Raw genomic sequence first — 24,906 nt, 5'->3', positions numbered from 1 at the left:
GCCCCCCATAGTAGCCAGTGTCCCCATAGTAGCCCGTACCCCTATAGTAGCCAGTGCCCCCATAGTAGTCAATTCCCCCATATAGTGCCCCCAATAGTAGCCAGTACCCCCCATAGTAGCCAGTACCCCCCATAGTAGACAGTACCCCCATAGTAGCCAGTGCCCCCGATAGTAGCCAGTACCCCCCATAGTAGCCAGTGCCCCCCATAGTAGCCAGTACCCCTATAGTACCCAGTGCCCCCCATAGTAGCCAGTACCCCTATAGTACCCAGTGCCCCCCATAGTAGCCAGTACCCCTATAGTAGCCAGTGCCCCCATAGTAGCCAGTGCCCCCCATAGTAGCCAGTACCCCTATAGTAGCCAGTACCCCTATAGTAGCCAGTGCCCCCCATAGTAGCCAGTACCCCCATAGTAGCCAGTACCCCTATAGTAGCCAGTGCCCCCATAGTAGCCAGTGCCCCCATAGTAGCCAGTACCCCTATAGTAGCCAGTGCCCCCCATAGTAGCCAGTGCCCCCATAGTAGCCAGTGCCCCCATAGTAGCCAGTGCCCCCCATAGTAGCCAGTACCCCTATAGTAGCCAGTGCCCCCATAGTAGCCAGTACCCCTATAGTAGCCAGTGCCCCCCATAGTAGCCAGTGTCCCCATAGTAGCCAGTACCCCTATAGTAGCCAGTGCCCCCACAGTAGCCAGTACCCCTATAGTAGCCAGTGCCCCCATAGTAGCCAGTGCCCCCATAGTAGCCAGTGCCCCCCATAGTAGCCAGTGACCCCCAAAACAACAAACCAGTTACTCACCCTTCCGCCGGCCCCAGCAGCTCCTCTCCCAGCAGCGCGCACTCCCGTCATCCTCCGGCACAGGCAGCGGGGTACAGAGAGACTGCCTGTGCCGGAAGTGTCCGGCTGCACGACACATCCAGGACACAGGCAGCGTCTCTGTACCCCGCTGCCTGTGCCGGAGGATGACGGGAGTGCGCGCTGCCTGGAGAGGAGCTGCTGGGGCCGGCGGACGGGTGAGTTCCTGGACTGCCCGCCCCTTCTATCGCCGCTTGGCTGAGCCTATCAGAAGCCCAGGAAAGTGCTGCTCATTGCACTTTCCTGGGCTTCTGATCGGCTCAGCTGAGAAGCGATAGAAGGGGCGGGCGGAGGGGGTCGCTCAAGGCCGCTCACTATGCATATGCTTAGTGAGCGGCAATACAGGGGGTAGGCGGGATGGCTTCCTTGCGGTGCTCAGCACTGCTTGGAAACCGTCTTCGCTTTATAGGACGCACTTAGTTTTATAAGTGCGTCTTATAAAGCAAAAAAATACAGGTGTGTCCCAGAGGGCAGGGGGCCCCCTAGGACGCAAGGGCCCCCGGGCAGCCGCCTACCCTGCCCAATGGGTAAGACGGCCCTGGTGTGTGTGAGGAGTTTCTGTAGTGTTATGTAACGTTCTGCAGGGATAGGGGTCTGACTGTACTTTTATGAGATGTTTTGCAGAGATGGGGCTGTACTGCTATGGCCAGAGGGAGGATACAGCCTGGGGACCACCTGGAAAATGCCTGGAAAACATGGATACAGCTATGACTGTATCCTAAATGGATCTGATATGATCATCTGTAATTAATAGTCCGAGGTCTGAGCATACAGGATTTCCCTTCTTAGCCGCCAACTTGTGTATACAGGTTATATACACAGAGGTGCCTTGGATTAGAAGCATAATTCGTGCCGGGACGGCGCTTGTAATCCAAATCCACTCTTATACCAAAGCAAATTTTCCCATAAGAATTCATAGAAATGCAGACAATTGGTTCCACACCCCAAAAATAATGATTTATTATTCTGAATAACATGTAAAACAAATGAAACAAACATTTAGAAACATCAGAATCTGTGATATTATAAGTTACTATACAGTAATGGAGAGGATGGGAAACACAAGGGCGGACAGAGACTGCAGGGAGCAGAAGGAATGAGCAGGACAGATGTGGGCACATACATGTAGCACTCTCTGTCCGGGGAGAGAGGGGTTACAGCTATGGAGAGATTACCTCAACAGTCCTGTCCCCTGATGTAAGCCCCAGCCTGAAGTGGATCTGCTATGATTTGGAAGGTGAGGGAGACTTCCTGGGTCAGAGTACAGTGCTGTAGACCCCGCTATGCAGACCATGCCCCTCCCCCACTTCCCCTCCCATCCAGTACAGGGAGCTCTTAAACCAAAGCAATGCTCTTACACCAAGTCACAATTTTGAAAAACTGTGAGTTCTTGAACCAAAACGCTCTTAAACCAAGGTACCACTGTACTAGGTGGTGGGACCTCCAACCAGTTGAAACAGGCAAATGTTCCCCATTCAAATAAAATGGCAGTGTCCAAAAGAGATGCACGAACCTTACAGACTTTTGGTCCGAAAGCAGTTTGCTCGATCGTGATGCCTGCGATCCCGGGAATATGTGAACCCGGGATTGCAGGCATCACGATCGAGCAAACTGCTTTCGGACCAAAAGTCTGAAAGGGTCGCACATCTCTAGTGTCCAATTACAGTCTATAGTACTGCTAAAGACAGCGGAGTACAGTCGCTCCAGTAGCCTGCTATTAGCCAGGAGCGGCATGGTACAGGGAGGACCCATGTTGTCATAGGTCCTTCAAGGGGTTATGCGGGTAACAAAAACAATGTTTTCAATGATCCCTCTTCCCAATGCCACCCTATGTCTAATATACATGTATAACCTATCTTGCACCCTTTCCCAGTTTTTTTTCTCATTCTTATCGGTTTTGGACATGTAAAATACTCTACTCTAGTTCCACTCTGACCACGCTCAGCTTCCTCTTCCCCCCTCCCTTTGTAGAGACAGGACATGTGATCTCCTCTCTGGGGGCCGGGGTAGCTATCTATTGACTTGATAACCCGACCCCCAGGAGACATCATCTGCATCATCTCCATGCACCTGTGCCGCTTCCATAGACTTGCATGTGCCCCTGAGCCTAGGTCTCTGTAATATGACATGTTATAGTTCTATCTCTAGTAGAATATAAGAAGTGGAGAGTGGGCACTCAGACATGCAAACACACGGCTAGCTAGACCCTTAGCCAGGTCCGGGCAACAGTCACTATTATGGTGGTGCTCTACTGAGATCCGAGAAGTAGATGAACACACGTAGAAAATATGCAGTGGCACTCACCGGATCCTTAAAATGATGCTTTATTTCAGGGCATATACAGAGCAACAAACAAGTGCATTCCACTGGGAAGGAGCCTTCCCAGTGGAATGCACTTGTTTGTTGCTCTGTATATGCCCTGAAATAAAGCATCATTTTAAGGATCCGGTGAGTGCCACTGCATATTTTCTACGTGTGTTCATAGTTCTATCTCTGCTTGCTGTCAGTGATTGCAGGAGTATGTGCGGTATCCCGGTGTAACAGTGAGGGGTTGCTGGATGTTATGGTGCAACTGGGGTCTAACTGAAACCTACTTGTCACGGTGGGGTCTGAGGGTGTTATGGTGGCCCAGCCTCTCAGCACACACACAGGAGATGCAAAGTAATATGTACCTTGAAGTAAGCAATGTCCACACACTTATGAGGCACTTTACTTTGGCACAGTTCATACAGTTGCATAAGGTGGCAATATGCAGTCAGGATGGTCCAACACCAGGAGTTAATTGTGAGATCTGTGGTAGCTTTCCGTTTAGTGATCAAATGGGGTTCTGAGGCAGCTAATAACTCTGATCCTCTCAGTTCTTCTATCTTTATGACCAGCTTACTGAGGAATAGGTTAGGCAGAGCTGAGGGTCTCACATACACTCTGTGCAGAAGGTCTCTGGAGCAGGGTGGACCTAATGACTAAAGTTCTCTGAATTGCAGAAATTAGAGGAAGATATCTCAGTAGCTTAAACTGGAGTGGGACACTTTGGTATACTGGTAAGTTCAGAGAAGTCCTCTGGCATTTGGGGATTCTATCCAGTAGATCACTTACTCTCACACTGGTCCCAAACAGATGATCCAGGCTCCTCTACCAAAGGGATCTAGTAGTTCTGGGAGTAAAGATGCTGCTTTGCTTTTCTTCTAATTCTCAGACCTGAAGGTGGACTGAGAACTGTGGTCACTTCACCTGGCAAAGCCAGACACTACACTAGTCCCAACCCAACCAGGGAATCTCCCTCCTTCCAGAAGAAGGGCGGAGTTGGGGCAAAAGATTATCCCTTGGCCCAATCAGAGAAGTTCTGTCTTGGTACCAAGGATACAAGGCTTACCTCACAGATCTCTTGTTAACTCTTGATATACAGACAAGAAATACACAAACACATGTTAGAACATGGATGTAGCTGAGCTGAGATAGCTAACAAACAAAATGGAGGGCTCTACAGAGGCTTCTGCAGTTAAATACACCACACCACAGAGCCAAACCTAGGGACACCTCATTCTACCTTACTTTGGGCAGAAATTAGTTGCTCTGGGTTACCACATATGTAGCTGCCTTTGTGTCTTAGCTCTGTTATATTGTAAGTGGTATAGATGTTCTCTGAGGGTACAAACACACGATGGATCCACAGCAGATTTCCCTGCCCTGTAATGTCTATGGGCAGACATACTAGCAGCGGGATTGACATCCCACTGCAAGTATGTCGGGAGACCGCTGCGTTAACCCCCCTTTGGACAGAGCATATACATTACCTGGTCTGCAATCCGGCTTGCTTCGGGGGTTCCCAGCTACACGTCCAGCTCAGCCAATCAGTGTGCTGGGACTGCCATGGTCAGGTGTAATGACACAGCCGTGTGATCATTCAAACAGTTTCCCAGCTCCCAGCATGACATTAATACATCATGCCATGTGGGGAAACACTCCATTACAGGAATTCCCAGTCTGTGACGTCCGCGCTTCATGGAGTGAACACAGGATGTGTGAATGCAGCCTAAGGGTCCAATGAGACGGGCAAATGGTGGGCAATCAATAATGTAAACGAGTGCTGAACTAGCAGAGTTTACTGAGCCTATTACACGTCTCAGTGATTATTTAGCAAGGGCTGTATATATACATTGCTAGCGATTAGAGATGACCGAACCTGGAGAATGCTCGAGTCAATCCGAACCCGAACTTTCAGCATTTTATTAGCAGTGGCTGCTGAAGTTGGATAAAGCCCTAAGGCTATGTGGAAAACCTGGATATAGTCATTGGCTGTATCCACGTTTTACAGACAACCTTAGAGCTTTATCCAAGTTCAGCAGCCCCCAGCTAATCAAATACCGAACGTTCGGGTTTGGATCGACTCGAACCCGGTTCGCTCATCTCTGCTAGCGATGTCTGTGCAGCCCTTCGCCCAAACTGTTATACTTTACCTCTCCACGCTCTCGGTCTTCTCCTGCCCTCTGCTTGCTTCCCAGCGCCATGGCTGCAGAGGCGCTCAGCCAATCACTGGCCAGGACCGACGCAGTGCCAGGAGTAAAAGCAGAGAGCAGGAGAAGACCGCGAGCGTAGAGAGGTAATGTATAACAGTCTATTCAATTGTTAGCTGTTGGCCGCACATCACTATTACACGTAGCGTTGAGCAGTCGCCGGTCGATGATTTTAGGTCCGGACGTAAAGACACGATCAGCCGATGATCATTGTCATTGGCTGATCATTGTCTCTATTACACGGAGTGATAATCAGCCTGATTGGGTGGATTATCGCTCCGTGTAATAGGGCCCTCACTGTTGCCCAAACTCCATATTTGATCACGGCCTGAACAGGAGGAGGTGGAGAGGACTGCCATTTCTGGCTGTTGTGTACCTGCTAAGTAGTGCTGGTCACAGTTCAGCTTCTCCAGGGGCTCCAGAACCATGGCATCTGGCTCTCTCTTCCTCTCCAAGTGGGCTGTGAGCTGCGCATGTCACCTTCATGGTTGCAGACCAGACAAAGCCACTGCGTATGTGTCATGCAGTGACCATTACACAGATGCTATTACAGCCCCCAGTGCGGCAAAGTAATTAAAGTCTATTTCTAAAGACAGAGAATAGGAAAGTTGACGTTCCATTTTGATGTCATTTACTGGGTAGAGTTCTATAGGATTCCGCCCCTGCGGTTTCATGCCCTCTTTGTTTGGTGGTTTATGCTACATAACTGTTTCCCTTGCGTCCCATTGGCATCGCAACATATGGGGTTAAATCGCCCCTGTGAGCCCCTTGAAAACAATTAGACAGAATTTTAATAACCTCCTAAGGAAGTATAAATAGGCCCCGCCTCCCCACATCATCAGTCTTTTTTTACTTCGCTCTAGGGGACCTTGCTCCCTCCTACTATCTATTTTCTTTCTTTCAGATATCTTCCAGGGGTTTTCTCATGGGAGCCGTCTTTCTAGCTCCTGTGGGGCTGCGCTCTGTGACATGCAGTGCTTCGGGCTTGCGTGTCATTAGGCTGCCGACACTCTGTGACGTTGGGTGTCCGAGTCATCACGTCGGACGTTTTGTACGTGGCCGCGTCATTCCCATCTGCGCCGCAGAATGCCGTCACCGGCTGATAGCAGGGCGCACTCTCGGGCTATTTGATGCACTCCTGGAGTAGGTAAGACCAGGTCTGACTGCTGCTTGGGTCTTACCCGTGTGGGTGCCGTTTGTGCTGTTTGCTAGGACATTCTCTGCGCTGTGGGTGTCCTTCTGCCTTCCTTTCAATTCGGCTCTGTTCTGCATACTAATAGTAAGTGTGGATTCTTTAACTCTGCTGCCATCTAGTGGCTGTTTTGCAGCATTACTGGCTAAAGCCATGTTCGCATGGCCAGGTCACGGAGCGGCCGGTACTGCATTATCGGCTGGATAATCTTTATGGCCGTAGAGTTCTGATGCAGGCGCATTAGCGCGCGCCCGCATTTGGGTTAAAGATTTAAGGTGATTGATGAGGTGGGTTCTTCCTTTTCATCTGAATCATCTTCTCCATCTGAGGATGAAAAAGAGATCTTCAAAGGATATTTTCCGCATTTATAAACACTGTAAGGCTGTTCAGGTTGAAATCCACCCTGAGGAGTTGGAGGACGGTGTCTCCCCCGCTAAAAAGCCGAGTGCTTTTTCGGTAGGGGTGAGATCCATGTCCATGCTGCAGACCGAGTGGAAAAAAACAGAAAAAGCTCCGGTTTTGAGTAAAAAATGTAAGACCTTAAATGTCCTCAAGGAGGAACGATCTAAGGCCTGTATTGAACCTCCTAAGGTGGACACAGCTATTGCTAAGCTGTCTAACCATACTGTATTACCTGCGGAGGATGGTTCTAATCTTAAAGATCCTATGGACAGGAGATGGAAGTGGCTTTTAAAAGATCTTATACTGCTGCAGCAGCCCAAGGGGCAGCTGCTATTTCCTCTTTTGAGGTTTCTAGGAGCCTCAGGGGATGGTTGGCCAAAGTCCAGGAGGATCTAGAGTCCGGGGTGAACAGGGACAAGGTCCTCTGTTCATTTAAAAAGGTAAATATGGCCATTGACTTTCTCTGTGACGCCGCTTCACAGGAAACTAGATTGGCAGCTAAGACTATGGCCTTATCCACTGCTGGTTGCTGTGCCCTTTGGTTGAAACCTTGGGTCAGTGATTCTAACTCTATGTTTCAACTTTGTAATTTAGAGTTCCAGTCGGGTAGACTATTTGGCTCCGAACTGGATAACATCATGGAAGAAATGTTGGACAAGAAAGGTAAATCTTTACCACTGACCTCTAGTAGTGGCTCCTACAACAAATTCCATGGTTCCTTTCGTAGAGGCAGATCTCCCCAGACAGGAAAAAGTCGATACCAATTTAGAGGTAGGGGAAGATACTACAACAAGAGAGGTGGAGAAAAGCAGCAAAGCAGGCGTCTAACCCATTTTCTTTCAACTTGCGAAAAACTAATAAAAGATCCATGGATTGTGAACATTATTCACAGTGGTTACGTGCTGCCTTTGTCACCTCTTCCTCCCCCCCAAATTTCTTGTATCCGACTACCTAGGTACGGTAAAGCATCCGGTTCTGGAGGAAGAAATTCTATTCATCTATTGGCGGTCGAAGCATTAGAAGATGTTCCGCAATCAGACATTGGTCTAGGAGTATACTCTCCGGTTTTTCTCATGCCGAAGCCATCTGGAAAGTGGAAGCTTATTATAGATCTAAAGTATCTAAACAGGTTTATGACGAAAAAGAAATTATGGATGGAGAATATAAGATCCGTAAAGACCAATCCTCCAGGAGGGAGACTTTATGGTATCTATAGATCTTCAGGATGCATATCTCCACATCCCTATTATGCCAGCTCACAGGAAATACCTGCGTATAGCGACTCAGCTCCAAGGTAAGGCACCTTCAGTTCAAGGTCCTTCCCTTTGGAATAACCTCAGCCCCCTTTGTGTTCACAAAGATAGTGTCAGCCGTTATGGTTCTTTTCTGGTTGCAGGGAATAAAGATTATTCCTTACCTAGACGACTGGTTGAATATGGCCCAGACTCTTACTCTTCTGAGTTCTCAGTTGAGTTATGTCCAGGACAAACTTCTTCAATTGGGGTGGCTAATCAAACAGGAGAAGTCGGATCTTGTTCCATCCACGACAAAAACATTCCTGGGATTCGTTATAGACTCCATTCAGATGAAGTTGTTTCTCAACACCCAGGGTGATTCAAATCCAGAGAGGTGCCCAGTTTCTCATCTCTCCTCAGCAGGTGTCTCTTCGGACTTTAATGAGATCTCTGGGACTTCTCTCCTCGGCTGCAGATCCGATTCTTCGGCCGCTGTGGCACATGCGGTACCTCCAGAGGGAAGTCCTGACGACATGGAATGGCAGACTAGAAGATCTAGAAGCTCTTCATGTGTTATCCACGGAAACCAGACAGTCCCTAACCTGGTGGAACCAGGTAAAGCATGGAGCTTCAATAGCCGAACCTCATTGGATCACAATCACGACAGATGCTTCAGGCACAGGTTGGGGTGCTCATATGGAAGAAAGCATGATTTCAGGAGTATGGAACATTCGGGAGTCGTCTCTTCCTTCAAACGTGTGGGAGCTCAAGGCTATTTATCTAGCTCTTCTACACTTCACTTCACTGATATTATTACAGAAGGCCGTGACAATCAGGACGGACAACACTGCTTGTGTAGCTTATATCAATAAGCAGGGAGGAACCAGATCATCTCTACTTCTTAGAGAAGTGGAATGTATCAAGTGGGCAGAACCCAGAGCCACCAGGTTAATTGCTTTACATATCAGAGGTATCTACAACACGCTGGCAGATCATCAGAGTCGAGGATTGGTGGTTTCGGGGAGGAGAGTGTTCATTCAGGTAACCCGAAGATGGGGACTTCCTCAGATAGACCTCATGACATGAACAAACAATGCCAAACTGAGGAATTTCTGTTCTCTGTATTCACCAGACAACCCGTCATGGATGCAATGTCAATGCAATGGACGTTCCAGTTGGCCTACATATTTCCGCTCATCTCCATGATTCCGAGGGTTCTCATGAAGATCAGGATGGACCAGGCATCGGTGATCATCATCACACCCTTCTGGCCAAAGAGAGCTTGGTTCACCCTTCTCATGAATATGAGCAGGGGGGAACTCTGGAGACTCCCATGAGAGCCGAACCTAATATCTCAGGGACGTCACCTTTGCCAGGACCTAGCCAGTCTCAGTCTCACAGCTTGGAGACTAAGGGGACCTTATTAGGGTTTGAACGTTTTTCTGAGAATCTGCTGCGTACCCTCTCACATTCTCGTTGAGCATCGACAAACAAATCCTACGCTCGTTTATGGAACATCTTCCAATCCTGGTGTCTGTCAATGCAAGTTAATACATTGAAACCTTCTACTCCTCAACTGTTAGAGTTTCTTCAAGAAGGATTTGACAAGGGATTGACGCCAGGCTCCATTAAGGTCCAGATAGCGTCTCTATCGGATCATCTAAACTATAGACTGTTTCAGATTCTGGAAGAACTTTGTCAAGGCCATTTCTACGTTAAGACCTAGAGTGACCAGACATATGGATTCTTGGGACCTGTCTTTTGTTCTTAGGCGCCTTTGCCTTCCTCCATTTGAACCATTGGAGGAGGTTGACGTAAAGTTCCTTACATTCAAGTGTGCTCTGCTGTTGGCTCTAACATATGCTAAATGTGTGGGGGAGCTTCAAGCTCTTGGGCCTGCTCCTCCCTATATCATCTTTGCAGAGGATAAGGTGACCCTCAGATTCTTAGCCGGGTTTCTACCAAAGGTGCCTTCATTTGTGAACATTAATGAACCTATAGTACATCCATTTTTTCCTCTAACAGATCAATCCCAAGAACAAGTCGATCTCTCTCTTTTGGATGTCATCAGGATCTATTTGTCTAGAGTAGTTCTACTAAGGAAAGATGAAAACTTGTTAATCCAAGCCATCCATTTCAAGATGGATATGTGATGCGATTGGACTATGCTATTCTTCGGCAGATAAATCTCCTCCGGAATTCACTAAGGCGCACTCTACAAGAGTGGTTGCTTCTAGTTGGGCCGAAAGATCATCTGTGCCCTTGGAGAATATTTGTCAAGCTGCCTCCTGGTCATCATTATCCACATTTGTGAAACACTATAGACTGGATGCTAATTTTTTGGCCAGAACAGCCTTTGCCAGGTCTGTTCTTAATGCTGCTGCTATGGATAACCCACACTCTGGTGGTATTTCTTGCTAAATCCCCATATGTTGTGATGCCAATGGGACGCAAGGGAAGCTAAAATTATTATGTTAATTTGTTCTCCCTGAGACCCATTGGCATCACAAGTCTCCCTTCCTTGTCATGTTTTCTTGTTATTGACTGATGATGTGGGGAGGCGGGGCCTATTTATAATTGTTTTCCTTAAATTATTCCTTCGTCCCAGGGGGGGATTTAACCCCATATGTTGTGATGCCAATGGGTCTCAGGGAAAACAAATTAACATAATGATTTTAGTTTCCTGCTGCCTGGCAGACAAGGGAGCTTGAGTTGTCTGGGAACGTTCCCTCACTCTCACATATAGAGAGCAGCAAGATGGCTGAACTTCTTTTTCCCCAGGAATGACATGACATTGTTGCTGAGCAAAAGAAGCAAAAAAAAAAAATCACCATGAAAAACGCTGTACCCGTAAGCACTGGCATTTTTTAGATGAACAGAAAAAATTACATTGCACTCTATGGGAGAGAAACGCCACAGTTTGCAGAAATAAAAAACACCGCAACCCCAGCATGCTGCGTTTTTGAAAAACTGCAGAGAAAAACACCACAAAAAAAAAAATAATTGACAATTGATTGTACACAGTTATACCTCAGTGTACAGTGAGGGTTATAATACTGCGCATCGCTCCACGCAATAGGAGCGGCGGCAGAAGGCTGACGCTGACTCCAATAGACAGTCCGAACGATCTAAGGATCGCCCGGGCAGCCCCTCCCACTGCTCTCCGCTCGCTGTCTGTGTGTGTAATAGTACAGGCAGTGGGCAGGGAATAAGGGCCAGTTCTCATGGAGTAAAACTGGTGGAATTCTGTGGTGGAACTCTCCGTGTCATACAGGCAGTCTATGGGAGGGCTCCCATCTCCTCTCTCCACTCGGAAGAATTGACATGCCAGTATGACACGGAGGTTGGCGGGATTCCGCGGCGGAGAGTTCCGCTACGGAATTCCATCAGTTTTAGCTCTAAGGGGGAAGTGAGCTCTGAACTGACTGGTCGGCGCTTGCTTTCCCCTTACTATCGTGCTGTATAATACAGCCTTTAGGCTAAGAAAGAACCTGAGAGAGAGACGGCTGTACAGTCTTTTATTACGGTAATGGTATATTATGTATATACTTTAAGGTAACATATTCTAAGCACATTGATTCTATTTCCTTCTCGGATAACAGATATTTGTTCTGTGTATAACATTTCCCACATTCTGAACATGAAAATGGCTTCTTCTCTGAGAAAGATTAAATATCTGAGTAAAACATTTCTAAAATCTGGTCCATGGCAGCAGCTTTCCTCCTATGGGAGATTCTATGTTCCTCAAGATCTGATTGGTTTGTAAAACCTTCTCCACATTCTGGACATGGAATAAGCTTCTCCTTTTTGTGATTTTCTTGATGTTCAACAAAATATGATTTCTGAGTAAAACCTTTCCCACATTCTGAGCATGAATATGGCATCTCCCCGGCGTGAATTCTCAGATGTTTAACAAGACTGGATTTAGCTGTAAAACATTTCCCACATTCTGTACATGAAAATGGCTTCTCCCCCGAGTGCGTTTTTTGATGATCAATAAGAGATGATTTTGTGGCCAAACCTTTCCCACATACTGAGCATAAAAAAGGCTTCTCCCCTGAGTGAGTTCTCAGATGTTTTACAAGGTATGATTTGCAATGAAAACATTTCCCGCATTCTGAACATGAAAATAGCTTTTTCCTCGCGTGACTTCTCAGATGATTAACAAGATAACATTTACGAGAAAAACATTTTCTACATCTGGGGCATGAAAATTGTTCCTCTCCTATATGAGTCTTTTGATGTGTATCAAGATTTGTTTTCTGGGCAAAACATTTCCCATATTCTGGCTTCTCTTCCGAATGCATTTTCTGATGATAAACAAGAGATGATTTCAGAGCAAAACATTTCCCACATTCTGAGCATACAAAAGGCTTCTCCCCTGTGTGGCTTTTCAGGTGTTCAACAAGGTATGATTTGCAAGTAAAACATCTCCCACATTCTGAACATGAAAATGGCTTCTTTCTTGTGTGACTTCTTAGATGATTAGCAAGACTGCATTTAAGAGTAAAACATTTTCTACATTTGGGGCATGAAAATTGTCTCTCTCCTATGTGGGTCTTTTTATGCTTATTAAGATTTGATTTCTGGGCAAAACATTTCCCACATTTTAGGCATGAGAATGGCTTCTCCCCAGTGTGAATTCTCAGATGTTCAACAAGGGTTGTTTTAAGAGCAAAACGTTTCCCACATTCTGAACAAGAAAATGGCTTCTCCCCTGTGTGAATTCTCAGATGTTGAACAAGGGTTGATTTAAAAGTGAAACATTTCTCACATTCTGAACACGAAAATGGCTTCTCGCCTGTGTGGATTCTTAGATGTTTAACAAGATTTAATTTCTGATGAGTTTTTTGATGATCAAAAAGAGTTGATTTATGTGTAAAACATTTTCCACATTCTGAGCATGAATATGGTTTCTCCCCTGTGTGAATTCTCAGATGTTCAACAAGGCTTGATTTTCGAGTAAAGCATTTCCCACATTCTGAACATGAAAATGGCTTCTCCCCTGTGTGAATTCTTAGATGCTTAACAAGACTTGATTTGTTAGTAAAACAGTTCCCACATTCTGTACATGAAATTGGCTTGTTATTATCGTACGTCTCTAATGTGATCTGACCATCTGCTGTAATATCTGGAGATATATGATGTCCCTCTGATCTCCGGGTACACTCATCTGCCAAGAAGAATCACATCTTAGTGTTATTATACTTGATAACCTTGTATTCTGTATAGTAAGTTTGATTGATGCACAACATCCTGAAGAGCAACTATAGGCTGAGAATGAGAGCAGGATATGACATCATGGAACCTTCCCAGCAACCTAACCTCCCTCCCATCTGATGTCATCCGGCCCTCCCTCATCCACAGCTATATATCACCAGTACTGATGTAATCTGGACCTCCCTCGTCCACAGCTATATATCACCAGCACTGATGTCATCCGGCCCTCCCTCATCCACAGCTATATATCACCAGCACTGATTTCATCCGACTCTCCCTCATCCACAGCTATATATCACCAGCACTGATGTCATCCGACCCTCCCTCATCCACAGCTATATATCACCAGCAATGATCACCAGACTGACAGAACACAGACCTAATAATATTCCACACAGAATAGTTACAGTCGGTGACTGAGGAGAATGTGTGAGTGTTCTCTGCATTTACTGGTCACTACTCACCTGGGCGTTTACCTGTAGTGATGTCCTCCTTAAACTGCTCATCACTCCAGTCACCTGTCTCTTCTTGTTCTGATGTGGTGTATCTTTCATTAATAGAGTTCAGATCCTTCCCTGTAGTGACATCCTCCACCTTATACTGCTCATCACTGCTCACATCTGTCTCTGGAGCATTAATACTGTTCCCATCTTCCCCCTGATTCATAAGATGTGAGAGAAATATTGTAAAAGTCATCAGACAGGAGGAGAAGTCAGGTGGGATGTACAGATCATAGGGAACATCTCCATCTACCTGATCCTGATCCTGTGGGAGAAGAGGACGGGGACATCTCTCTGGTGCTGTTCTCTTACTGGATCTGACTGGAGGGAACACATACAGAGACTGAATTCATTCTTTCCATCCAGATAATACAGAGAGGAGGTGTGTATATAGTCCTGTCTATTACCTGCTGATGGGAGGGGCTGCTGATCCTCCAGCATCACATCCTTGTACTGATCCTTGTGTCCTTCTACATACTCCCACTCCTCCATGGAGAAATAGACCGCCACGTCCTGACACCTTATAGGAACCTGACACACACAATGATCACACAGTCATCCCCCCCACCCCTCCAGTGGTGTTACTGTATAATGTCCCAGCATTCCCAGCAGCCACAGTCTCACCTCTCCACTCAGCAGCTCCACCATCTTGTTGGTGACTTCTAGGATCTTCTCTTCCTCCATTTCCTCATGTATCAGGGGCCCCGGGATTGGGCTCAGGGTTCTTCCCCATCCTTCACACCCAGGGGCCCCACAGCGCCCACTAGAGGACTTCTTCACTACTGTGTAATCCTGTGTATGGAGAGACACATTACTATCACTCCATCCATTCCCAGAATCCCTCACCTCTCCAGTCCTATCCATCTGTTATTCCATAGATAAGAATGATGTCATGATGACATCACACCCAGAATCCCTCACCTCCCCAGTCCTATCCATCTGTTAATCCATAGATAAGAATGATGTCATGATGACATCACTCCCAGAATCCCTCACCTCCCCAGTCCTATCCATCTGTTATTCCATAGATAAGAATGATGTCATGATGACATCACTCCCAGAATCCCTCACCTCCCCAGTCCTATCCATCTGTTATTCCATAGATAAGAATGATGTCATGATGACATCACTCCCATAATCCCTCACCTCTCCAGTCCTATCCATCTGTTATTCCATAGATAAGAATGATGTCATGATGACATCACTCCCAGAATCCCTCACCTCCCCAGTAAGCAGGAAGAGTATGTGTAGGGTGAGGGTTATTATCCTTTCGGCCATCTTGTCTCTGTCTCTCTCCATCATTGATCCTGTATTTCTGTTACCTGGATGGAAAGAAGATAAAATAATGTAAAAACCACATAAATCCCATATAAAAGATACAACTATAGAAGATATAAGAGGAAACATTAGAGGAGATATCGGTGTAGATGAGGTTTTCTCTCCCGGATGGAACATGAGCTGAATATCTTATTGTCTCAGTTTCTCTATGGATGAGGATGAAACATGCCGCATCTTCACCTGATCGCTACAACCAGTCAGTGGCGGCAGCGGTGATGACAGCACATATGGCACATGACCGCTATACACCATGATCAGCAGTCGGGGAGTATGGATGGCGGCTGTGACCTTGGCTTTCCATACTTCTTCACTTGTAATAACGTAGAGTAAGGTGCAAGAGAAAGTGAAATGTTCAAATCTACAATATAGCGGGGGTTAATAATCTGGATTAGATTCTCCATGTTGCCCATAGCAACCAGTCACAGCTCCCATAGCAACCAATCACAGCTCAGCTTTCATTTTACCAGAGCAATGTGATTGGTTGCTATAGGCAACAAGGAGAATCTTACTGTAAGACAACGCTATAAGGATATGTTCACACACAGTTTTTCTTTGGCCGTTTAGTGGTCGTTATATAGGACGGTCGTCATGTTGAGGTCAAATATCGGCTATTATTCCAACTCAATTCACTATGACTGATGGAGTCGTCGTGTAGCTGGAGCCGTAACAGCATTGTATCTGGAAGGGGTTAATAATCCTAATGGCGTCCAGCGTGTACATACCTCCACGTATATACTGTACCTCCACCTGCAGAGCTGTATAGGAGTTCTGTGTTTTTCCTGCAGTTGCTGTTTCCAAGTGGTATACAGGACCTGTGATGACATCATGCCCATGTGACCAGCCTCTTGTGTGGGCGGAGCTATGTTCACTGGGCGTTCACGCTCTGCAGGGAGACAGGTCTGGCTGTGCTGTTATGCAATGTTCTGCAGGGATGGGGGGGAACTGATAGTTGTACACTTGATGTAAATAAAATGGAGGTGTGCCCCCTCACCCTCCATACATCTCACACATCACTATGCCCCCTCACCGTCCATACATCTCACACATCACTATGCCCCCTCACCGTCCATACATCTCACACAGCACTATGCCCCCTCACCCTCCATACATCTCACACTGCGGTATATACCCTCACCCAACATACATCTCACACAGCAGTATGTACCCTCACCCTCCATACATCTCACACAGCAGTATATACCCTCACCCTCCATACATCTCACACATCACTATGCCCCCTCACCCTCCATACATCTCACACATCACTATGCCCCCTCACCGTCCATACATCTCACACAGCACTATGCCCCCTCACCCTCCATACATCTCACACAGCTGTATGCCCCCTCACCTTCCATACATCTCACACAGCGGTATGCCCCCTCACCCTCCATACATCTCACACAGCAGTATATACCCTCACCCTCCATACATCTCACACAGCGGTATATACCCTCACCCTCCATACATCTCATACAGCGGTATATACCCTCACCCTCCATACATCTCACACAGCAGTATATACCCTCACCCTCCATACATCTCACACAGCAGTATGCCCCCTCACCCTCCATACATCTCACACAGCAGTATATACCCTCACCCTCCATAGATCTCACACAGCAGTATATACCCTCACCTTCCATACATCTCACACAGCGGTATGCCCCCTCACCCTCCATACATCTCACACAGCAGTATATACCCTCACCCTCCATACATCTCACACAGCGGTATATACCCTCACCCTCCATACATCTCATACAGCGGTATATACCCTCACCCTCCATACATCTCACACAGCAGTATATACCCTCACCCTCCATACATCTCACACAGCGGTGTGCCCCCTCACCCTCCATACATCTCACACTGCGGTGTGCCCCCTCACCCTCCATACATCTCACACAGCGGTATGTCCCCTCACCCTCCATACATCTCACACAGCGGTATGTCCCCTCACCCTCCATACATCTCACACAGCGGTGTGCCCCCTCACCCTCCATACATCTCACACAGCGGTATATACCCTCACCCTCCATACATCTCACACAGCGGTATATACCCTCACCCTCCATACATCTCACACAGCAGTATATACCCTCACCCTCCATACATCTCACACTGCGGTGTGCCCCCTCACCCTCCATACATCTCACACAGCGGTATGCCCCCTCACCCTCCATACATCTCACACAGCAGTATATACCCTCACCCTCCATACATCTCACACAGCAGTATATACCCTCACCCTCCATACATCTCACACATCACTATGCCCCCTCACCCTCCTTACATCTCACACAGCGGTATGCCCCCTCACCCTCCTTACATCTCACACAGCAGTATATACCCTCCCCCTCCATACATCTCACACAGCAGTATATACCCTCACCCTCCATACATCTCAGACAGCAGTATATACCCTCACCCTCCATAATCTCACACAGCGGTATGCCCCCTCACCCTCCATACATCTCACACAGCGGTATGTCCCCTCACCCTCCATACATCTCACACAGCGGTATGCCCCCTCACCCTCCATACATCTCACACAGCGGTATGCCCCCCTCGCTAGAGGGTGAGATCAGCGCTCATGTACATACAGGATCAGCGCTCATGTACATACAGGATCAGCGCTCATGTACATACAGGATCAGGGCTTCTAATAAAGGCCCTATTATCGGCCGTACTTTGCGTTGTGTGACAGGAGCGGTTGCAGCCTCCCTGCTCGCTGTTTGTGTGTGTAATAGTACAGGCACCAAGCTAGGAATGAGGGGAAAGAGAGCTCTGAACTGACAGGTCTGTGCTCACTTCCCCCTCATTATCGTGCTGTGTAAGGCATTTAGGCTAAAAGCTGTATTACACGTCCCAATTTTAAAGGAGGAAGCGAGCGTCGACCTGTCAGTTCAGAGCTCACTTCCCCCCATTCCCCGCTGGCTGCCTATGCTATTATACACACAGACAGCGAGCTGGGGGGGTGTCTGTGAGTGTGTAGGGGAAGGGGTCGTGGAAAGCTGGCCGTACAACCCATTGAACACAACCTATTATACTGTCTTTATTGGCCCTATACTCTCAATGAGAGACAAACTCGCAGCAGAGATGTTCATCCCTGCTGTGAGTTTGTCTGCAGCCCGCCCCGTTAACCCCCCGGCCGCTGGAGATTATACAACACCGGGTCCCCGCTCCTGCTTGCTTCGGCGGTTGACGGCACGTCCCGTCCAATCAGTGCGCTGCCCTGCCGCAGCGCACTGATTGGCCGAGCGGAACGTAAAGACGCCGGGAACCACAAGCAGGAGCGGGGACCCGGTGATGTATAATGTCCAGCGGCCGGGGGGGGTTAACGGGGCGGGCTGCAGACAAACTCACAGCAGGGATGAACATCTCTGCTGCGAGTTTGTCTCTCATTCAGAGTATAGGGCTGGGATCCGCAGCAAGTTTCGCTGCGTATTCGCAGCGAGAAACTCGCTGCTGATACGTCAAGTGGGTTTGTACCCTAATAGAACATTTTAAAAGACAACGATCAGCCGACATTGTGCACGTGCTAACATGCGCCATTAGACTCAATGATTATGCCGATGGTCTGTATATACTTTAATGTCACATATGCAAAGCACATCGATTCTATTTCCATCCAGGATAACAAATATTTCTCCTGAGCAAAACATTTTCCACATTCTGTGCATGAAAATGGTTTCTGCCCTGAGTATAACAAGATTAAATATCGGAGTAAAACATTTCTAAAATCTGGTCCATGGCAGCGGCTTTCCTTCTATGGGAGCTTTTATGTTCTTCAAGACTTGATTGATTCGTAAAACTTTCCCCACATTGTGGACACGGAATGAGCTTCTCCCTTTTGTGCTTTTCTTGATGATCAACAAAATATGATCTCTTAGTAAAACCTTTCCCGCATTCTGAGCATGAAAACGGCTTCTGCCCTGCGTGAATTCTCAGATGTTTAACGAGAGTGGATTTAGCTGTAAAACATTTCTCACATTCTGTACATGAAAATGGCTTCTCCCCCTTGTGCGTCCTTTGATGATCAACAAGACACGATCTCGTAGACAAACGTTTCCCGCATATCGTGCATAAAAAACGCTTTTCCCCTGTGTGAATTCTCATGTGTTTCTTGAGGTACGATTGTCCATAAAACCATTTCCCGCATTCTGAACATGCAAATAGCTTCTTCCTTGTGTGACTTCTTAGATGATTAACAAGACTGCATTTACGAGAAAAACTTTTTTTACATTTGGGGCATGAAAATTTTCCCTCTCCTGTGTGAGTCCTTTGAGGCGTCTGATGTCCCTCTGATCTCCCGGGACACTCAGCTGCCAAGAAGAATCACATCTTAGTGTTATTATACTTGATAACCTTGTATTCTGTATAGTAAGTCTGATGCACAACATCCTGAAGAGCAACTATAGGCTGAGAATGAGAGCAGGATATGACATCATGGAACCTTCCCAGCAACCTGACCTCCCTCCCATCTGATGTCATCCGGCCCTCCCTCATCCACAGCTATATATCACCAGCACTGATGTCATCCGGCCCTCCCTCATCCACAGCTATATATCACCAGCACTGATGTCATCCGGCCCTCCCTCATCCACAGCTATATATCACCAGCAATGATCACCAGACTGACAGGACACAGACCTAATAATATTCCACACAGAATAGTTACAGCCGGTGACTGAGGAGAATGTGTGAGTGTTCTCTGCATTTACTGGTCACTACTCACCTGGGCGGTTACCTGTAGTGATGTCCTCCTTATACTGCTCATCACTGCTGTCATCTGTCTCTTCTTCTTCTGATGTTCTGTCTGTATCATTAATAGAGTTCAGATCCTTCCCTGTAGTGATGTCCTTATACTGCTCATCACTGCTGTCATCTGTGTCCTCTTCTTCTTTTAATATTTTGTCTGTGACATTGAAAAAGTTCAGATCTTTTTCTGTAGTGATGTCCTCCTTATACTGCTCATCACTGCTGTCATCTGTCTCTTCCGCCTCTTCTTCTTTTACCCTAATATCTGTAGCATTGAAATGGCTCAGATCTTTCCCCATAGGAATGTCCTCCTCATACGGCTCATCTCTGCTCACATCCATCTCTTCTTTCACTATTATGTCTGGAGCATCACTGTTGTTCCCATCTTCCTCCTGATTCATAAGATGTGAGAGAAATATTGTAAAAGTCATCAGACAGGAGGAGAAGTCAGGTGGGATGTACAGATCATAGGGAACATCTCCATCTACCTGATCCTGATCCTGTGGGAGAAGAGGACGGGGACATCTCTCTGGTGCTGTTCTCTTACTGGATCTGACTGGAGGGAACACATACAGAGACTGAATTCATTCTTTCCATCCAGATAATACAGAGAGGAGGTGTGTATATAGTCCTGTCTATTACCTGCTGATGGGAGGGGCTGCTGATCCTCCAGCATCACATCCTTGTACTGATCCTTGTGTCCTTCTACATACTCCCACTCCTCCATGGAGAAATAGACCGCCACGTCCTGACACCTTATAGGAACCTGACACACACAATGATCACACAGTCATCCCCCCCACCCCTCCAGTGGTGTTACTGTATAATGTCCCAGCATTCCCAGCAGCCACAGTCTCACCTCTCCACTCAGCAGCTCCACCATCTTGTTGGTGACTTCTAGGATCTTCTCTTCCTCCATTTCCTCATGTATCAGGGGCCCCAGGATTGGGCTCAGGGTTCTTCCCCATCCTTCACACCCAGGGGCCCCACAGCGCCCACTAGAGGACTTCTTCACTACTGTGTAATCCTGTGTATGGAGAGACAGATTACTATCACTCCATCCATTCCCAGAATCCCTCACCTCTCCAGTCCTATCCATCTGTTATTCCATAGATAAGAATGATGTCATGATGACATCACTCCCAGAATCCCTCACCTCTCCAGTCCTATCCATCTGTTATTCCATAGATAAGAATGATGTCATGATGACATCACTCCCAGAATCCCTCACCTCCCCAGTCCTATCCATCTGTTATTCCATAGATAAGAATGATGTCATGATGACATCACTCCCAGAATCCCTCACCTCTCCAGTCCTATCCATCTGTTATTCCATAGATAAGAATGATGTCATGATGACATCACTCCCAGAATCCCTCACCTCTCCAGTCCTATCCATCTGTTATTCCATAGATAGAATGATGTCATGATGACATCACTCCCAGAATCCCTCACCTCTCCGGTCCTATCCATCTGTTATTCCATGGATAAGAATGATGTCATGATGACATCACTCCCAGAATCCCTCACCTCTCCGGTCCTATCCATCTGTTATTCCATGGATAAGAATGATGTCATGATGACATCACTCCCAGAATCCCTCACCTCTCCAGTCCTATCCATCTGTTATTCCATAGATAAGAATGATGTCATGATAACATCACTCCCAGAATCCCTCACCTCTCCAGTAAGCCGGAAGAGTATGTGTAGGGTGAGGCTTCTTATCCTCTCCGCCATCTTGTATCTGTCTCTCTGCATCCTTGACTGATGAAACAGGGAAGTTAATATAGGATCTAGTATTTTAGTTACCTGAATGGAAAGATGAAATAATTAAAAAAAACACATAAATCCCATATAAAAGATACAACTATAGAAGATATAAGAGGAAACATTAGAGGAGATATCGGTGTAGATGAGGTTTTCTCTCCCGGATGGAACATGAGCTGAATATCTTATTGTCTCTGTTTCTCTATGGATGAGGATGAAACATGTCGCATCTTCACCTGATCGCTACAACCAGTCACTGGCGGCAGTGGTGATGACAGCACATATGGCACATGACCGCTATACACCATCATGACATCTACTGACTTGGTTTCTGCGCGCTTGACTCGATCCCATCCCACCTCATCCCGAACCTTAGCTCAGCGTCTGTCCCAGAACTTTTTCATCTCTTCAATCTATCACTAACCTCTGGCATCTTTCTCTCTTCATACAAACATGCAACCATCACACCCATCCTCACACAGCCATCCCTTGACCCTACCTCCTTATCCAGCTACCGCTCCATCTTACTTCTCCCCTTTGCCTCAAAATCCCTTGAACAACATGTCTACCATAAACCATCCTCCCATCTTTCATCCAACTCCCTCTTTGTCCCCCTACAATCTGGCTTCCGCCCCCACCGCTCCACAGAAACTGCCCTCACCAAAGTGGCCAATGAACTGCTAACCGCCAAAGCCTCACCCCAATACTCTGCTCCATCTCCTTGACCTCTTCTGCCTTTGACATAGTTGACCATTCCCTCCTCCTGCTATCCGGGATCCCAGAGTGTCTATCGGCCATATCCTCCTTCTCTTCCCACTTTCTAAAGCTCAACATCGACAAAACAGAACTAATCATCTTTTCCCCATCTCGCTCCACCCCGCCGTCTAATTTATCAATCACTATCAATGGCTGCATTCTGTCCCTGTCCCCCAACTCTGCTGCCTTGGGGTCACCTTTGATTCTACCCTGTCTTTTAAACCGCACATCCAGACCCTGAAAACCTCCTGCCGTCTTCACCTCAAAAACATTTCCAGAATCCGCTCTTTTCTCACCCCTGACAACTGTAACCTCCTCCTCTCTGGCCTCCATCTAACTCCCTTGCTCCCCTCCAGTGTATCCTTAACTCTGCTGCCCGACTGATCAATCTTTCCCCTCTCTCTGCCAATCCCTTCACTGCCTCCCATTGCCCAACAAACTCATTTTGAATTTGTTCACCATGACGTACAAGGCCATCACACCCTGTCCCCTCTGTACATCTCTGACCTGATATCCCACTACTGTCCCTCACACAACCTCTGATCCTCACAATGACCTCCTTTTTTCATCCCCCCCTTGTTCGTACCTCGCACAACTGCCTCCAAGATTTTGCCCAAGCCTCCCCATACTCTGGAACTTACTACCCTGATACATCCGGCTCTCACCCACCATCAAGACCATGAAATGTAACCTTAAAACCCATCTCTATACCTACACCCAGCTCTATAAACCAGGCTACAACCTGAAATACCTCTGCATCATACTGTGACTGGCTGCACTTTACCTTCTGTTTCCCTCCCCTTACCTTGTGGAGTGTAAGCCCTTGTGGGCAGGGTCCTCCCTCCTCATGTACCAGTCTACTATTTACCTCTTTCATGTAATGTGTTCTGATCTTGTAATGCTCAGTTTGTCACCACCTATCATGTCTATAGCGCTCTGGAATCAAGGGGGCTTTATAAATAAATAATCATCATCATTATCATGGGCGGTATGAGAGTATGGATGCCGGCTGTGGCCTTGGCTCTCCACAATTCTTTACTTGTAATAATATAGAAAAAAGTTTGGAATATAGAGAAACGTCCACATCTACAGCGAGGAAAATAAGCATTTGATACTCTGCCAATTTTGGAAGTTTTGCCACCTACAAAGAAAATCTGCAGCTTAAAAAAAGATCATACACATAATCCAGCTCCACCATAACTTGCCCTATTCAAGCTCTATCTTCCATACTTTGTGAGGACAAGACAGAAAAAGTTTTCAATTCCACGAGTGTAAACAATTCTTCAATCTTTATTGCCTATCCAGAATAAAAGCCCCTGAATTATACAAGTGGCAATGCATTGTGACTGCTCCTGGTGATCCTATTCATGGTCATACTACCATTACACCTGGTGCTCCATATAAAGGGGTACTCATCATTTGTAGTGCAGTGATGTCTGACACATATAACAATACCTGCAAAGTGTTTGCAGTCCTGGCTTCCTTGCATTCTACATCTGTGGCAAGCAATTATTGCAGGTTACGGGGTCAATGAAGTCAGTGGTAGCAGACAGTATCATTTATGGCCGCTCCACAGAACATGCCGCCCCTCAGAGACTTAAAATATCTGAGGCCTGAGCAATAAACTCATTTGGCTTCATGGCAGAAACGGCCCTGTATATAAGGCATGGCTAGGCCGGCTTCAGGTTGTCTCAGTGGAAGAGATCGGCCTCTGCCAGACACATTTGGGGTTTGTCTCAGAGGAAGTACAGGATCAGATCCATAGCAAGAAACTGGGATAAGATCCAGACACCATGTAATGTCTATAGCCGGCTTTATCAACTATCTCCACCTTCCTCATTACACAAGTATCATCCATATAACAGTGTAGGATAAACCGAGACTGAGAGCAAGAGCCTCACATCTACACATCATAGGGAACATCTCCATCTACCTGATCCTGATCCTGTGGGAGAAGAGGACGGGGACATCTCTCTGGTGCTGTTCTCTTACTGGATCTGACTGGAGGGAACACATACAGAGACTGAATTCATTCTTTCCATCCAGATAATACAGAGAGGAGGTGTGTATATAGTCCTGTCTATTACCTGCTGATGGGAGGGGCTGCTGATCCTCCAGCATCACATCCTTGTACTGATCCTTGTGTCCTTCTACATACTCCCACTCCTCCATGGAGAAATAGACCGCCACGTCCTGACACCTTATAGGAACCTGACACACACAATGGTCACACAGTCATCCCCCCCACCCCTCCAGTGGTGTTACTGTATAATGTCCCAGCATTCCCAGCAGCCACAGTCTCACCTCTCCACTCAGCAGCTCCACCATCTTGTTGGTGACTTCTAGGATCTTCTCTTCCTCCATT

The 24,906-nt window shown here is 46.9% G+C and overlaps 2 protein-coding genes across 3 annotated transcripts in view; one reads left to right on the top strand and one right to left on the bottom strand.

Annotated features, from left to right (window-relative positions):
- Nucleotides 1–24,906, top strand: part of LOC138786760 (zinc finger protein 84-like) — a 790,489-nt gene that overhangs the window by 151,999 nt on the left and 613,584 nt on the right. The gene's annotated exons all lie outside the window — the stretch shown is intronic.
- Nucleotides 11,709–14,097, bottom strand: LOC138786735 (zinc finger protein 84-like). Of its 2 annotated transcripts, none has more exons than XM_069963744.1 (2): nucleotides 13,881–14,097; nucleotides 11,709–13,369 (listed from the first exon to the last, which is right to left on the bottom strand). In XM_069963744.1, the coding sequence occupies exons 1-2, from the start codon at nucleotides 14,080–14,082 to the stop codon at nucleotides 11,865–11,867; spliced, it is 1,707 nt and encodes a 568-aa protein (XP_069819845.1). In that variant the 5' UTR covers nucleotides 14,083–14,097; the 3' UTR covers nucleotides 11,709–11,864. The 2 variants fall into 2 exon arrangements, with proteins under 2 accessions (XP_069819845.1, XP_069819846.1); XM_069963745.1 differs by having other exon boundaries at nucleotides 13,893–14,097.

The sequence above is a fragment of the Dendropsophus ebraccatus genome, chromosome 3 (genome assembly GCF_027789765.1).
Source record: "Dendropsophus ebraccatus isolate aDenEbr1 chromosome 3, aDenEbr1.pat, whole genome shotgun sequence".
Lineage (NCBI taxonomy): Eukaryota > Metazoa > Chordata > Amphibia > Anura > Hylidae > Dendropsophus > Dendropsophus ebraccatus.
This window is presented reverse-complemented; position numbering and strand designations above follow the sequence as displayed.

Excerpts from the sequence above, each read along its gene's own strand:
- LOC138786735 (XM_069963744.1), bottom strand. The coding sequence starts at position 14,082 with ATGAATCAGGGGGAAGATGGGAACAGTATTAATGCTCCAGAGACAGAT. Across the intron at positions 13,370-13,880 it reads CACTACAGGTAAACGCCCAG|ATGAGTGTACCCGGAGATCA; the intron begins GTGAGTAGTGAC and ends TCTTCTTGGCAG.